Source organism: Nelusetta ayraudi, unplaced genomic scaffold, assembly GCF_046127955.1.
Source record: "Nelusetta ayraudi isolate G7.1 ecotype Tasmania unplaced genomic scaffold, CSIRO-AGI_Nayr_v1 ptg000004l, whole genome shotgun sequence".
Classification (NCBI taxonomy): domain Eukaryota; kingdom Metazoa; phylum Chordata; class Actinopteri; order Tetraodontiformes; family Monacanthidae; genus Nelusetta; species Nelusetta ayraudi.
This window is the reverse complement of record NW_027466054.1, coordinates 10,529,277-10,544,332: the sequence shown is the minus strand read 5'-3', so window position 1 is coordinate 10,544,332 and position 15,056 is coordinate 10,529,277. Positions and strand designations below refer to the sequence as shown.

Genomic DNA, 15,056 nt, shown 5'->3' with positions numbered 1-15,056 from the left:
ATGTACAAATTCACAACCTTTGCAGAGATTTTTTTATTTTCCATCTGTGCTCCCTGGGCGAGAGACGTGGAGAGCAGCATCGCTTTAATGTGCGGCAGCAAGGAGACGGAGGTTTCTCCACAAACACGAGCCTCCATTACAAGGCTTTACTAATCCATCCATGCAAATCCATGTCCAAAATGCGCCTTTTGTGTATAATCCCGACACAATTTCCGTGGGATTAGGATTTACTGAAGGGGGAGAAAAAAATGACTATTGGAAAACAGCACATCTAACATGAAAGTCGGCGTTGTGTTATTTTCTGTTATTTGCTTGTTTGCCGTTATTGTATTTTTAGGTTGTCAGTGTTTTTTTTTCACCACTTCCTGCGTGTGTGACATCACATCAAAGAGCTGACAGCTCCAGAGAAGCGAGTTCAAGGGTGGGAAAAAAGAACTTTATATCTCTCGCCCCTGTGTGCTAACTCATATTCTTCGAGACAAGAGTGAGTTAAAACAGATTACTATCCCAATAATGATTTTGTCTGCAATGGCACAGTGCTGCAGTCACAATACTTTTTAGAAGACAGTCTTCAAAGACGTCATCTCCTGAGCCTCCTCTGGCAGACAGCATCCACGGAACAGACGAGGAAAGGTCATTCAGTGAGGGAGGAAAAGGTTATGTGTGTTTTGGTGTTGCCTGTGATTGAGATTGACCAATAACCATTTATTTTCTGTGGACTGTTTGTGTTATGAGTCTGAGTCCAGTGCGAGACTGAATTCAATGAACAGCTGGTTGGTGTCAGCCAGCTACAACACAGTTTGAACTTTTTCCAAGTTCACAGACAACTACTTCAAACAGCACAGATCTACTGAACTTATATATACGTGATTTGACTTTTTTTCTTTTTTTGCACAGCAGCAGTCACACTGTTCGATGGTATTTCTGACTTTTCTCACAGCCACATTGAAGCACTGCTTAAGAGCCAAGACAAGGAATTGACAACATTTTGCCCAAATTGCCTATGAAACCTGGGTTAATGAGTGAAGTTTCTACAGATTATATAGTTTGACATCACCACCAGTGCTTGATTTTTGGACTGCATCGGCAAACCGACGCTAATTGCATGTTGTTGTGCTGCCATGCTTTTAATTGGCACGACACAGCAGCACACTCCCTTAGGTTAACAGTCTGCAGCACCTGTTTTTTGCAGAGCCATATGCAAGCGGCCACGCTCAGTCACACATGAACTGTGTCTGGGACCACCTGTCAAATGAAACTGGACCTTGCGGTCAAGTGTGCTTAGGTCCCCGCCCTCGCAGGCGCCTCAAGCGTGAAAACATTCCCAATTTACCCATTTAATGCAAATTCGACCCATTTTTCAGAATAGGTTTGCAAGCCGTCAAAAGCATTTTGTTAGTTCTGCTTGTTCCTGGAAGTCGGTCTCACTCCCAATCTCATTTAAGCCCAATGATCTAAAAAACAGCCCACATCCACTGCTGGCTCAGCTCCCCTCCATGAATTCAGTTGGAAAATCTCACACGGGGAGTGATGTATAAGCTGCTTTGGTCAGCCCTCACATCCTGCCTCCTCTACGGAGGGGCCACCTCCACTCGAGCTCTTCCTTTTTATGTTTTGTTTGATATATTTCTGTTGTCATTAAATGTCTGCTCTTTTATCCAGGGGTGTGTTTTTTTCCCTTTCATGTAAGCAGGTACATTTGTCAAAAAAACTGCTAAACAAAAAAATGCACAGTCAGTCACCACTATTTAAAATGCAGCTATTGCACCGCAATGAAATCAGTAGAAAGCCATAAAATTGAAAATATTAAAGGACAAAAGGCATAATTTCTCTCACTAATAATGTCACTTAGGGCGAGGTAAAAAAAAAAAAAAAAAGGGAACTGCCTGGACTTGCAATGCACATGAAATGTACCTGAGGACTTCTCTGGGGACAGCAATCCAGTTTGGATTACAAGTCAGTGCATAACAAAGAGCTCTGTAATGCATCGCCAGCCCACATCAAATGTGGGGTTTTATTAGTTTGCCAAAAGAAGGGATATTGATTTTCCCAAGGGCACGACACGGGTTTTCACAAAAGGCCATGCATGCAAAGAGGGGTGCGACAATCTATTTCACACATGTCATTCCGCCCCTCACGCTCACGTCTCTGAAAGCAACAACACCAACTAGATGATGGCGCGTTAAACCTCCAAACAGGTCGCTCCAGATATGGCAGCACATTCTTGTGTCATTTTTTTTTAAGGTAATTACAGAAGCTCCTACAACCGAGGGGCTTTACTAAGATAATCTCCTGCTTGAGGCAGCAGAAGGCGATATTTTTGGAGCGCAGCATTTTGTCTCCGGCTGCGGGCAAAATGCCTGTTGTTTTATTACCATTTTCCATAAATTTCTTATGTTGTTTTCTGAAATAGAAACAACTCCCTGAACGCAACGCGTGTCAGGTACAATGTGGGAGAAAAACAAAGCCCAATTCTGCACCTTCACGGTATCACTTCCTTAGGTAGCGGCGCAGCGGACGGTAATGTATTCCTCTTTGCACAGAGGGTCATCTTGAGAACAGAAGCCTCCGCTCCGGGAGGGTTGGTGTCTTGACTTGAGGACACCACAGCAGGGTGGATATTGAATTATTCTAATCTCTTTTATAGTTAAGCCCCACCTCGCCTCGGGATTCAGATTCTACACAGATTGGGTGGTGGTGGGATTGGGGCGTGGGGGCAGGGGGGAGCGGTACTGGGATGCTCTGTTGCTGCCGGCCCGTTAGAAAATCAACTGTATCTTTCACTGATCTGTAGCCACTTTCAAGTCGTTGGGCTTTCCACATTAGTCAAGGGATGGAGCAGATGTAACTCACATGGCGCGCCGAGTCAGAGCCGGTAACATCTCTCGGCAATCTGAGGACAATCTGCAACGGATTAGCGCGTCACGTTCAGAGGAGTTCGAGCTGCGACGTGTACCGTAAATTAAGCAATATGTCATGGGAGGGAATGCGGCTATGCTGAATGTGGAGCGATGATGTTGCAGGCACAGGGGCCGAGGACCAAAGACCGTCACGCACTGACGATATTTAGTGTAACCTGCCTGCTGTGTTTTAAGAAACCAAACCCAGTTTGCTCTGGACTTGGGACGGAAGCTCTGAAGTCCACAGATCTCAACCACTGCGCATCCAGCATGAAACCCACCAACACATGCATACATACACTAAAAAAACACCCACTGTATACTCACTGAAAAATCACATTCTGCCAATCATGGGGGATAATTCCATTGTGTGTGTGTGTGTGTGTGGGAGGGGGGGGGTCTGATACTGTATTATCACTGGCAGCATCACCTCTGATGCTGCCAGCAGCATGTTTACAGTTGAACTGTTGCTGTGTTGTAACCTTGTACTCCACAACATGACATCGCACAACAGCTCGTGTTATTTGCACTCTGCAGGACACCTGCTGCCAAGCCATGTCGCCTTTGGACAAACTGGGTGTAAATAAGTGATAACAGCCGCAGTGGGGCACAGTGATGATGCACAACGTTTATTTAACTCCCCCTCGCTTGTCTTATCTATACCGTCCCTCTCATCTCAGTTCGCAAGGTGCTGTGGATCTCACACCTGCTTAGCGTGCATGTTTGTTTCTGGGTGAAAGGTGATGCCTACACGTCTGAGAGCGGAGGCTGAAGTGGGACGTGAGTGGTTGTCGTGATTACGTTAACTCTGATTTTCCTCTCTTGCACTCAAAGTCAACATCTGTGCCGTGTCAGCTTATGTTTTCTGTGATCTGTGTGCTCCTTCATTTCAATGCTGTAAACGCTGCAAACATTTGTCATGATTAACTAAAGTTAACTGATCTGGCCTGACATTTGTCACATGGAACCATCCCAGAGGACCAGCGAGTGTGTCCCACGAGCTCTTGAATTTTCAACCGCGAAACTCATTAAAAGAGTGTGAATACTCACTAAAAAAGATGACTTCCTTTCATTAATCAATATGTACGGTATGTAACAATCAAAGATCACACTGAAGGCAGAGGACATTGACTTAAGAATTTACAGAGAAGAACTTTCAACTTCTTTTCCTTTCAGTGAAGTCCTTGCGCGACACAATTGACAGGCTCCGAGGTGATTGCTGTCTGAGTGTGGATGATGATATAACAGGTTATGAAGGGCCAAGAGGAGTTCCTAATGCAAACACTGTAAATCCAGAAGGTCTATAAGGCACAGAGGCTTGACCCACAGCAGACCAGGACCGCAAAAGCCTCGGCTGGATCAAAGGAGTGGAAGCTGCCCTGGGCATCACCTGACCTGAATTCAATTAAAGCTTTACAGGGAGATCAGAGGGAAAGACTCAGAGACAGAGAGAATGTGGGGGGGAGAACAGTTTCAGATCCCAAACATTGTCTCAAACAAAACTGGGGAGCGAGATAGTGAGGAGCCAAACGGAGAAGACACACGCACACAAACTCAGTCGCACACCGAAGCCATAGGTCTGGTCCGTTTACTCAGCCTGCAGGCAAATGTGACTTTAATGAGCCCGTGCTGAATGGACATTAGGCAGAGATTCTCACGCTGTTCTGCCGCCTTCAACGGCCTCCGTGCTTTGGCTTTTTTTTTTTTTTTGGCAGCCACTTCAGAGTCTGCAAACCACACATCAGGGAGAGCTGAATGAAGACGTTTGGCTCTCAAATTTGCACGTGCGCCCATTGATCATGTGGGCGATTCCTTCTCGAAAGGAGCACGGTTCATAAAAGAAGGATTGCATGATTGCATGATAATGGAAAAAGGAGGATTCTTTCAGGTGCTTGGTTTGATGTCGAAGAGAACTAACACGGGCGTCACACTGAGCTGGGCATGCCTGGTATGAGAGAGGAATCTGTGACGTCAGAGACGTTCCTCAAGCAGAAGGTGTCAGATCCCGGCTGCCTCCCCGGAGATCCGATACGGCTGTGGAGAAACGTGTCCGTTGAAAAATGACGTTGTCAGAGAATTAGGGATAGAATACAAACAGGACTGACCTCCGTGAAAGACAGCACGTTTAAATGGCTCCGAATTTATTGTAGACACATTTACACCTGGACGTTGAACGGACCTTAAATTCCATCTGGTTATTTTATTAGTCTATTAATGAAGGATACGGGGTAAATGCAAACCTTGAGAAATCCCCATCAGTCAGTGGCTGTTTCTCCATCTCACTCCGCCCCCATTAGTGACTCCCGATCGACACCAAGGCAGGCAGGCTCGAAAATCACGACTTTGCCCTCCTCTTAATGAATTTATTCCCGCACCTTTGGTCGCGCGCGCCTCTCCTTGCCTCTCTGCCGCGATATTTCCGACATCACCTGAAGGCAGCAGCGGCGAGCGACTCCACCTGAGCGGCAGCAGTCGTTGGAGGAGAGGAGCGAGGCGAAGCATCGCCCGCGGCTCGGCTCAACAACTCAGGGCAGCGAGTGTGGCGAGGACGCTAAGCGGATCGGAACAGGAGGCTGAAGGTAGCGGGGTGGGGAAAGACAAAGAAAAGGAAGGTGACTGAGTCTCGCGGAAGAGCGGCAACACTCGTCTGAGAGATGCCCGAACAAAAGACATTTTGCAAAAACTGCCTGGATTTATGTGAAGTGAAGTTTGGAGCCGGTGGTCACTCAGCTGCTGTGGTGAGTAGCTCAGAGTACAATTTAGCGCTCATTGTTTTTTTTGTTTCTGAAAAATGGCTCTGTAAAAACTTTTGAGGCTCGGCTCGAAGCGTCCTTTGACTGGGTGACGAGCAAAGGCGCGCGTTTCTGCCGCCGTGCACATCAGCCTGACGCGTAAATGCGCACCGCTGGGACTGACTTTTACGCATACGAGTCCCAAGCTCACAGAAAAACGCACGCACACACACACACACACACACACACACACACACACACACACACACACACACACACACACACACAGTGGAATAATACGAACGGACCGCTCTTTTGAGCTACACACGGGCTTTTCTGCTGCGGGGTCGCTGCTGCCCGGGCAAGAACAGCGAGACAGCGCCATCAGTCGCACGGTAGCTAGGTCCTGCGAGGGAGGGAGTTGCAGCCTGGGACCGAGGAACGCGTCGAGCTCCGGATGGGGCTTGGTAGTAGGGGGGAGAGCGCCTTTATGGCAACTGTACCTTCGCCATCAGTCACCCTGCAGTCGGAGTGCACAGCCAGCTTGACCCCTAGGCTACTAAAATACAGGATATAGCGGGGGTTGACCATATTGTTTCATGAAGCAATTTATTATAAACACGCAGCAGCAAAACTCTTTTAAACATGCTTCATTGTGAAAGTAAAAAGATATCTATCCACCTTTCAGTGGTCAAAGGTCAGCATACTAAACGATGCTCTATTTAAAAATGATTAACAGGCTGTTTATTAACCTGTCTTTGCATCCTTTCGTGTTGTTCTGTCCCTGAGCCACCTCGTCGCTGGCATAAAAGTGTTGGGGCTGCTGCCGAAGTGGTGAATATTGGATTAAGGCTAGTCTCATTTGGACAGAGGCAAGGTTTCGTGTAACCTCTGGAAGGTTACATGACTTAGCCTGACCTGCGCGTCAACTGAGCACCATTTTGGAGTATGATGTGATTTTAGGCATTTTCTTCGGTTTTGTTTTCGGGTAAGGCTATTACTGTTTTATTGTTATTTATGCTTAGTGGAAAAAAACCCAGAAACGTACAGAAACACGAAAGAATGTGGTGTTAATGAAAGCACAAATCCCAGCAACAACAACAACAAAAAAAAGACTAATTGATGGGAACGAACAAACACTATTCCAGTGCACAACCTTTGTTAAGACATGATAGCCAATGACCCACGTATGGACAAAACAAAAGCTTGTGAGATCTCTTGAAAAGTCCAAATTTGCTTTTTACATTGTCACTGTTCTTGACAAATGTAAGAGCTTGTCACACTAGTGCCAGCCGGGACTCTGGAGCGGAGTTTTTTTTTTTTTTTTTTTTTAAATAAATTATTATTATCTGCACCTCCCGCTGCCTCTAGCCGGTAAAGTAGATCCGGACGTGCGCAACGCGGAGAGATACGGAGCAGCTCCAGCGAGTGTGGAGAGAGAGAGAGAGAGAGAGAGAGAGAGAGAGAGAGAGAGAGAGCGAGGAGGCAGAGTGGAGAGTGTGGTTGTGGGGGGAGGAGGTGTAGAAGAGGCAGCTTGCCCGCTGGTGCTCACTGCTCCATGGAGTAACGGAGAGGAGTCGGGAGTCCACGTATTACCATGCCGAGATTTGGACTACACAAACCACATGCTAAACCTCCGAATATACGACAGTGATACTTTACAAGGTACGTGAAGCGCCGCCGGTGCACGAGGCGGACAGTTGGACGTGGCGGCGGCGGAAAATCAGCATCTTTTTGGCCGTTGGAAAAAGTTGAGTCGTGCTCCGGACGACTATTGTGAGCCCGTGGAAAAGCGAGCTGCTGTGCCGCCGCTTCGCTAAAAAAAAAAAAAAAAAAAAAGCGGTCCGTTGCCCGTCGTGTTTTCAAGCGTCTACACAGTGTCAAGTTGTTTAGTCGTTCGGAGAGTTGTTTTTTAGCTTGTTGGTAAAGTGCGGGCTGTTTTATGGAGCACTTTTCTCCGCTAAGCGCTCGGCTGCTATCGGGCTGTGCGAAGTGAATGGCTTTAGTTGGGGGATGGGGGAAGAGCTGGAATAGTCTGGAGGCTACAAACTTCTTTTCTCGGAAGTTTTCGCATTCTTCCCTTTTAAACACGATACTTTTTCGATTTGTAGGTGCGGTGGAGTAGAGAACAGAGGCTTGCTTATTCAATAAAGGCTGCTATTGCGCTTTTATAGAGCACAAGTTGAAGTTTGAGGCTACTTTGATTTTTTTTTCTTCTCCCTCTTCACAATCGTCGCCCAGAAGCAGATGGTCCTTTTGTCGGCTACCTGCAGGTGATAGCTTCGGTTTTTGAGATGACTTTAGCTCCGAGCCTGTCACTGATTAACCCCGCATTACGCATTAATAACTAAACCAGTCTCGGGTCATTTCTGCACGCCAACAGTAAATATTCTAGTTTTCCCCCTTCCTCTCCACTCTTTGTGGAGCGCACTCCTGCGTAGACATACCAGCGTCTTGCCTTTTATTTGTCTTGGTGAGGACTCCCACGCAGCCCGAGGCGTTGTGGAGCGGCTGTAACCGAGTGAATCTGCAGTTTAAAGCTTTTTTTTTCTGACTCACGGTGTCCGTGTTTCTATCGGTGATTTCTCAGCTCGGCGGTGAGCTGTAGAAAAGAGCAATCAGGCTTTTGCTTTTGCCTTTACCATACCACCATTAAATTTAAATAAAACAAACTTGTGACCCTATTGTGTGAATAAGAATAAGACATTTATTTTCCATGCGGCCAGAGATGAAATGCCACAAACAAAGAGTCAAAATGTGTAATACATATGTTTTTTGTTTTTATTTTCTACATCTGCAAATAAATAACAGATATACACATTTTTATTGCCACATCCGTCTGTAAGTGTGCTGTACCAAAGTAGTGGAAAAATGAACAATACTAGACATGGGAGCAGTACAGCCTTAGGTCTAATCACCTGAGCGACTGCTCTGCTAGATCTTATTTCCACATGCAACCTATTAAGCCTTTTATCAGCCAGGTCATTCCTGGGAATGACATTTAAAGCAGTCTGGAATTTACGCGACTTGCGTTTTCACATGGAATGAAACAAAATGACGCCTCCATATGGCTGATCTGTTGTTTTATGTAGTGTTGTTAAAGTAAAATGTATATGTTGATATATGTTGATTCATGCATTTCTAACTGTGACATTTTAACTATTTCCAGGTGATTCTGTGAAGATCACGGTACGATAATGGGGAAGCACTTGGTTCCAGTGCTTGTGCTGCTTCTGCAGCTCCTCTGTGGCTCTGGTGCAGAGAAACAAAGGATTCCGAGGGCTGTCTCCATGCAGTTCACCCAGCCAGTTTACAATGCCACTATATATGAGAACTCTGCTGCTAAGACTTACTTAGAGAGTCAGGCCAAGATGGGGATCTATATCTCAGATCCAACTTGGGAGATACGGTACAAAATTATCTCTGGAGACAACGAGAACTTGTTCAAAGCCGAGGACTACCTGTTGGGAGATTTCACTTTTCTGCGAATAAGGACCAAAGGAGGCAGCACTGCCATTCTGAACCGGGAGGTTAAGGATAACTACATGCTGACAGTCAAAGCTTCAGAGAGGGGCACTAATATGGAGTGTCGCACTACAGTTAAGGTGAAGGTACTGGACACAAATGACTTGAGGCCTCTCTTCTCACCAACATCCTACAGCATCTCCCTGCCAGAGAACACAGCCATACGCACCAGTGTGGCCAAAGTCACAGCAACGGATGCTGATATCGGTACAAATGGAGAATACTACTATAGTTTCAGGGAGTGGACCGACATGTTTGCTGTTCATCCAACGAGTGGCGTGGTGACACTGACTGGCAAACTTGACTTCTCTGAGACGAAGCTGTATGAATTAGAGATCCTTGCTGTGGATAGGGGCATGAAGCTCTACGGCAGCAGTGGCTTCAGTAGCATGGCCAAACTCACAGTGAGGGTGGAGCAGGCCAATGAGCATGCACCTGTAATCACAGCTGTAACTCTGGCCCCGTCGGACACAGACCGTGACCCCACTTATGCCATAGTGACAGTGGAAGATAATGACAATGGACCAAACGGAGAGATAGCATCATTGAGTATTGTGGCGGGTGACCCTCTTCAGCAGTTCAAGGCTGTGAGAACCAGCCCAGGGAGCAAGGAGTACAAAATAAAAGCTGTCAAGGATGTCGACTGGGATAGCCAACCCTTTGGATATAACCTCACTTTACAGGCGAAGGATAAAGGCAGCCCCCCTCAATTTTCATCTGTTAAATTGGTGCATGTCACTTCTGCACAGTTTAAAGTGGGCCCTCCTGTCTTTGAAAAAGCCATTTACAGAGTGAATCTGAGTGAATTTGCCCCCCTTCATACACCCGTCACTATGGTAACAGCTGTGCCAAAGTATCCACACATTAAATATGCTTTTAAACACCAGATCGAAAGAAACAGGTTTGTTATCAATCCAGATACTGGGTTAATCAGCACTGCTGGTCCAGTCAATGCTGACATTGCCCCTCGATTTGAACTAGAAGTCATTACGATGGACAAAAAAGCGGCAACAAAAGTGATTGTTGATGTGGTGGATGTAAACAACAATGCACCAGAGTTTCAGCAAACATCTTACAAGGCCAGCGTTGATGAGAATGTACCCATAGGGACCGGTGTGGTCACTGTTAAAGCCACTGACCATGACAGCGGTGAGAATGGCTACGTGACCTACAGCATTACCAACATGAGCCCTCAACCATTTGTCATTGACTACTTCACTGGTGTCATCAGTACCTCGGAGGTCCTAGATTATGAGTTAATGCCAAGAATTTACAGCCTTAAAGTTAGGGCATCAGATTGGGGTGCCCCTTTCCGGAGGGAGGTGGAAGCATCAGTCACCATAACGTTGAACAACCTGAATGACAATAAGCCCTTGTTTGAAAATGTAGACTGTGAAGTGACGGTGCCGAGAGATCACGGCGTGGGAGAGCAGATAACCACGGTGTCGGCCATAGACGCTGATGAACTGCAGCTAGTACGGTACAGTATTAAAGCTGGAAACGATCTTGATCTGTTTGAACTGAACCCAAACTCTGGTGTGCTGTCTTTGAGGCACACGCTGAGTGAGGGAGAGGCAGCTAAAGTGTCCCTGCATAGCTTACAAATCATTGCAACGGACGGCGAACACAACACTCAGCCCATGATCATGAACATAACTGTCATCACTGCACGCAAGCCTGTCCAGTTAAAGTGCGTTGAAACTGGCGTTGCCACCATGTTGGCTGAAAAGCTACTTCAAGGCAGCAGAATCCACACACAAACAGAGCCGGATGACAACTTAATGGACCTTCACTCAGTCAACCGGTATCCTCCTGAGTTTGCGGATTCTTTTCCCAATGTCATTGAAGTCAAAGAGGACCTCCCAGTGGGTGCTAGAATTGTCCATCTAAGTGCCATGGACTCGGATAGCGGCTTCAACGGAAAACTTGTGTATGTCATTTCAGGAGGAAACAATGAAAGCCGCTTTATCGTAGATATGGACACAGGTTGGCTTCTTGTTTATTCTCCCCTTGACAGGGAGACAACAGACTATTACACCCTCAACATCACGGTCTATGATCTTGGCATCCCGCAAAAATCCTCATCTCGCCTCTTGGGCGTTAAGATCCTGGACGCTAATGACAACAGCCCTCAATTTCTGCAAGAATCGTATTCAGTTCACATAAGTGAGAGCACCCCTGTTGGCACAGAAATAATCCAAGTGGACTCATCAGACAGAGATCAAGACGATAACGGAGTTGTGAAGTATTCAATTCTGGGAGGCACAGATAATTTCATGATCAATGAGCAGACAGGTGTGGTGACTGTGACTAAGCCGCTGGATCGGGAGCGTCACCCGTTTTATACCTTGAAGATTGCGGCACGCGATCAGGCCGTCAATGAGCCTCAGTTGGTTTCAACAGTGCCCCTTAAAATAACCCTTGAAGATGTGAACGACAACCCTCCCAGATTTGTCCCTCCTAATTATCGCGTAAAGGTCAGGGAAGATGTTCCTATTGGTACTGTGATCATGTGGCTCGAGGCACATGATCCTGATGTAGGACCCTCCAGCCAGGTACGCTACAGCCTTATTGACAACGGCGACGGAAATTTTGAAGTGGACAAACTCAGCGGTGCGCTGCGGATCGTGAAAAATCTAGATTATGAGACTAAACAGGTGTACAACCTCACAGCCAAGGCCAAGGACAAAGGCAAGCCCATGTCCCTGTCATCAACCTGCTTCATCGAGGTGGATGTGGTGGACGTGAATGAGAATCTTTTCCGGCCTTTATTCCGATCATTTGTGGAAAGAGGATTTATCAAAGAAGATGCACTTGTCGGCACGTCCGTCATGACTGTAACAGCTGAAGATGAGGACAGAGGACGAGATGGAGAGATTCAATACTCCATTCGAGACGGGTCCGGCCTGGGGATATTTACCATCGACGAAGAAACTGGTGAGTCTCCTCTCTCAGCCCTACTATAGTGTAACATTTTCTGAAACAGGCATGCATTAGTTTGAACTAATTCTACATCTTAGTGTTTCATCTCAGTTTTTTTTTCAGTTCAGGTCTTTATATCATGTTGTGGAATAATAAATTGAAAGCAGTCTTTGAAGATTCCAGTCATTTTTCTTCTTAGGGAGAATTTATGACAGGCACAGATGGACCAGCTGTCTCTCTGAACTATGTGGACATTCCTCAGTAGTTGCTGCTTTACTAAGAAGATTTAAAGTGATTCCATCTCTGAGTCTATAGACCTGCCATCACAATATACTTATGCCAAAGTAGCTTTTATTATTAGAATGGTAAGGGTTATTTATCTGTAAATGTTTTAATAAATTAACATTTTGAATGTTCATTTGCTGGCAGGATTTCTTTGTGGGTTTCTAATTTTTTTTTTTTTTTAACAAAATATGTTAATACTTGCTCAGTTACCCAGAAGGACTTTAACAGCTGACTCAAATTAGCTCAAAATAAGCGGTCTTGAAATTCCTGAAGTTCCTGTCCAAAACTTAGCAATCACCTGATTTGGCGCTTTTGGACTTGGCTTGATGCCCTTCTTTTTCATCTTAGTAAACCACGTTTTCAGGAAGCTTAATGTGACTTTTCTCCCCACTGGAAATTACATTTCACTTGGCGCTATACATATTTAATGTCTAAATGAGGAACTGAAACGTAATGCATAATACATGGATTTCTCTTGGCAGATGTAAACTCAACATTTCATATCTACATAAAAAAGATGGAAGGGAATTTAGATGGAATTTAGCTGCCTGCTGCTCGAAAGGTGGTTCATATCGTTAGTTGGATATCGTTCAAGAAATCAGGTTATTTAGGAAGATGACAGAAGGTTTCCTCAGCAAACCTGTTGGGAAATACAATTTCTTGGTGAATTCAACTTGATGAGATAATTCTTTATGAAGTGTCTGTCCTCAAGGGCTGTGTGTCAGCTGTGCCGTGTTTGTAAATGTGGTGGCTGTGGTAGTGGTTGTATATTCAACTATTAACACTAAGTGTTGAATGTTGAATGGACATACTGTTTTTTATTTCAAGCATATCATAACAACTCTGTGTGGTTTCATTAAGAATGGCATTATTGCCATCCACATTCTTCATGCTAAAACACAGTAATGGGATTGTAAACATGGAAATAACTGTGCTCATTTAAAACAAGGATCATAATATTCTTGTGAGAGCCTTATGTGGGCCAGAAGTCAGTCGCATTTGTATCTTAAAATCCTGCGTAGGGTTCAGACTCGGTCTGATCTACTTAATCTCAGAGCCCTATATTAAGTGATTATCAGGAGGTGCAATGATAGGATTGTCCTGGGCTGGGCACTGTTATTATGGATTACATGTAAGGTCAGTAGACAACTCAAAACAGCCAAGGTGGTAATGCTCCTCCTATGATTTCACTAGATGAAGGGTGTGGATTTGTGTTACCATATGCATTTAGAATAGGTTCCCCTTTTAAAAGGAAAACATAAGCATGGGTTCACACCCCACTATATATTCTGTGTTGCAGCTGCATGTTGTGAAGACTAACCATAATGTTAAAAATGGTTTAAGGTTAGAAAACAAATTAAACAGCTACAGAAATGCCAGAAGCCACATACCTTCAGTAATTAAATTTGTGGGATTAAGTAAAAAAAAACAAAACCCCAAAAAAACAACTTTTAAATATTTTGCTGTTCCAGTGAATTTCTTCTTTGGCAAGAAGTCATCTGAAAAATAAATTTAATATTTGTTTTTTACTTACTCTAACGGTTGCTAGAATGAGAATAATCTTGTGTTGGCATTTATAGCCACACAACCAAGGCAGCAATTTTGTTTGGGAACCATATTTATAGTCAAAAGCTTACTTGCAACTTTTTTTTTTTTCACATTTCCTCTGCTATTTCTTGGTGTGTGTGATCAAAATCAAACCAGCTCCTATTCACACCAATTTCAAGTCATTCCTTGCTTCACTAGCCGTGTAGTCTCTGAATAAGGTTTCCTTTTTGTCAGACTGCTCAGGGAGTCCATGGCAACTGTTTGCCCAGACATTCTCTATGTTATTAAAAGCTCTCTGGTCACTGGCTTGGAGCCATCTTAATTTAAACTTCCGCTTATCAAGACCTTTCTTTTCTGGGATCCTTCTCAAGCTGTAGACCGAATTCATCATTCCTTGGTTATTAACAAAACATTGTTGAAAGATCTTTAAATTAGAAAGCCATCTCACAAGCAACCATACTGAACCTACATCTACTAGAACTTGTTAACTGTGAAAGCTAAAAGCTAGCATTTCTTTTTTCATATTGAAGTAAGTACTAATGACATTGTTTACTGTTTTATCGGCACAAACACCAAACACCTTTGTAATTTATTTTTCCACAATTTTGTACATGGGAGGAAGTGCACATTTGTTGCTTGAGCTTGAAAGCCATAAATAGCTAAGTCGACACACGAGGCAATTTAGATGGATTTTCAAGGGCATGGTATTCATTAAGAATTATCATTCATTCATTCATTTTCCATACCCGCTTAGTCCCGAGCTCAGGGTCACGGGGGTCTGCTGGAGCCTATCCCAGCTGTCTTAGGGCGAAGGCAGGGGACACCCTGGACAAGTCGCCAGTTCACCGCAGGGCCACATAGAAACAGACAACCATTCACACTCACATGCACACCTACGGACAATTTAGAGTGTTCAATTGACATGCATGTTTTTGGAGTGTGGGAGGAAGCCAGAGAACCCGGAGAGAACCCACGCAGACACAGGGAGAACATGCAAACTCCACACAGAAAGGTCCCAGGCCCGGAATCGAACCCACAACCTTCTTGCTGTGAGGCGGCAGCGCTAACCACTGCTCCACTGTGTCGCCCCATTAAGAATTAAACCTCGCAAATTTTAGATAAAAAAAATCTGTTAATTCTGTTC

At 45.0% G+C, this 15,056-nt stretch overlaps 1 protein-coding gene across 4 annotated transcripts in view; it reads left to right on the top strand.

Annotated features, from left to right (window-relative positions):
• The first annotated feature begins 5,305 nt into the window (after positions 1-5,305).
• Positions 5,306-15,056, top strand: part of fat1a (FAT atypical cadherin 1a) — a 70,734-nt gene continuing 60,983 nt past the window's right edge. For 2 of the 4 annotated variants that reach the window (XM_076034083.1, XM_076034061.1), the window contains exons 1-2: positions 7,139-7,297; positions 8,802-12,094. In XM_076034083.1, coding sequence (XP_075890198.1) covers positions 8,830-12,094 — 3,265 coding nt within the window. In that variant the 5' untranslated portion in view covers positions 7,139-7,297; positions 8,802-8,829. Of the gene's footprint in view, positions 5,639-7,137; positions 7,298-8,801; positions 12,095-15,056 lie in introns of those variants that run through there. The other 2 variants (XM_076034071.1, XR_012927711.1) reach the window with 2 other exon arrangements.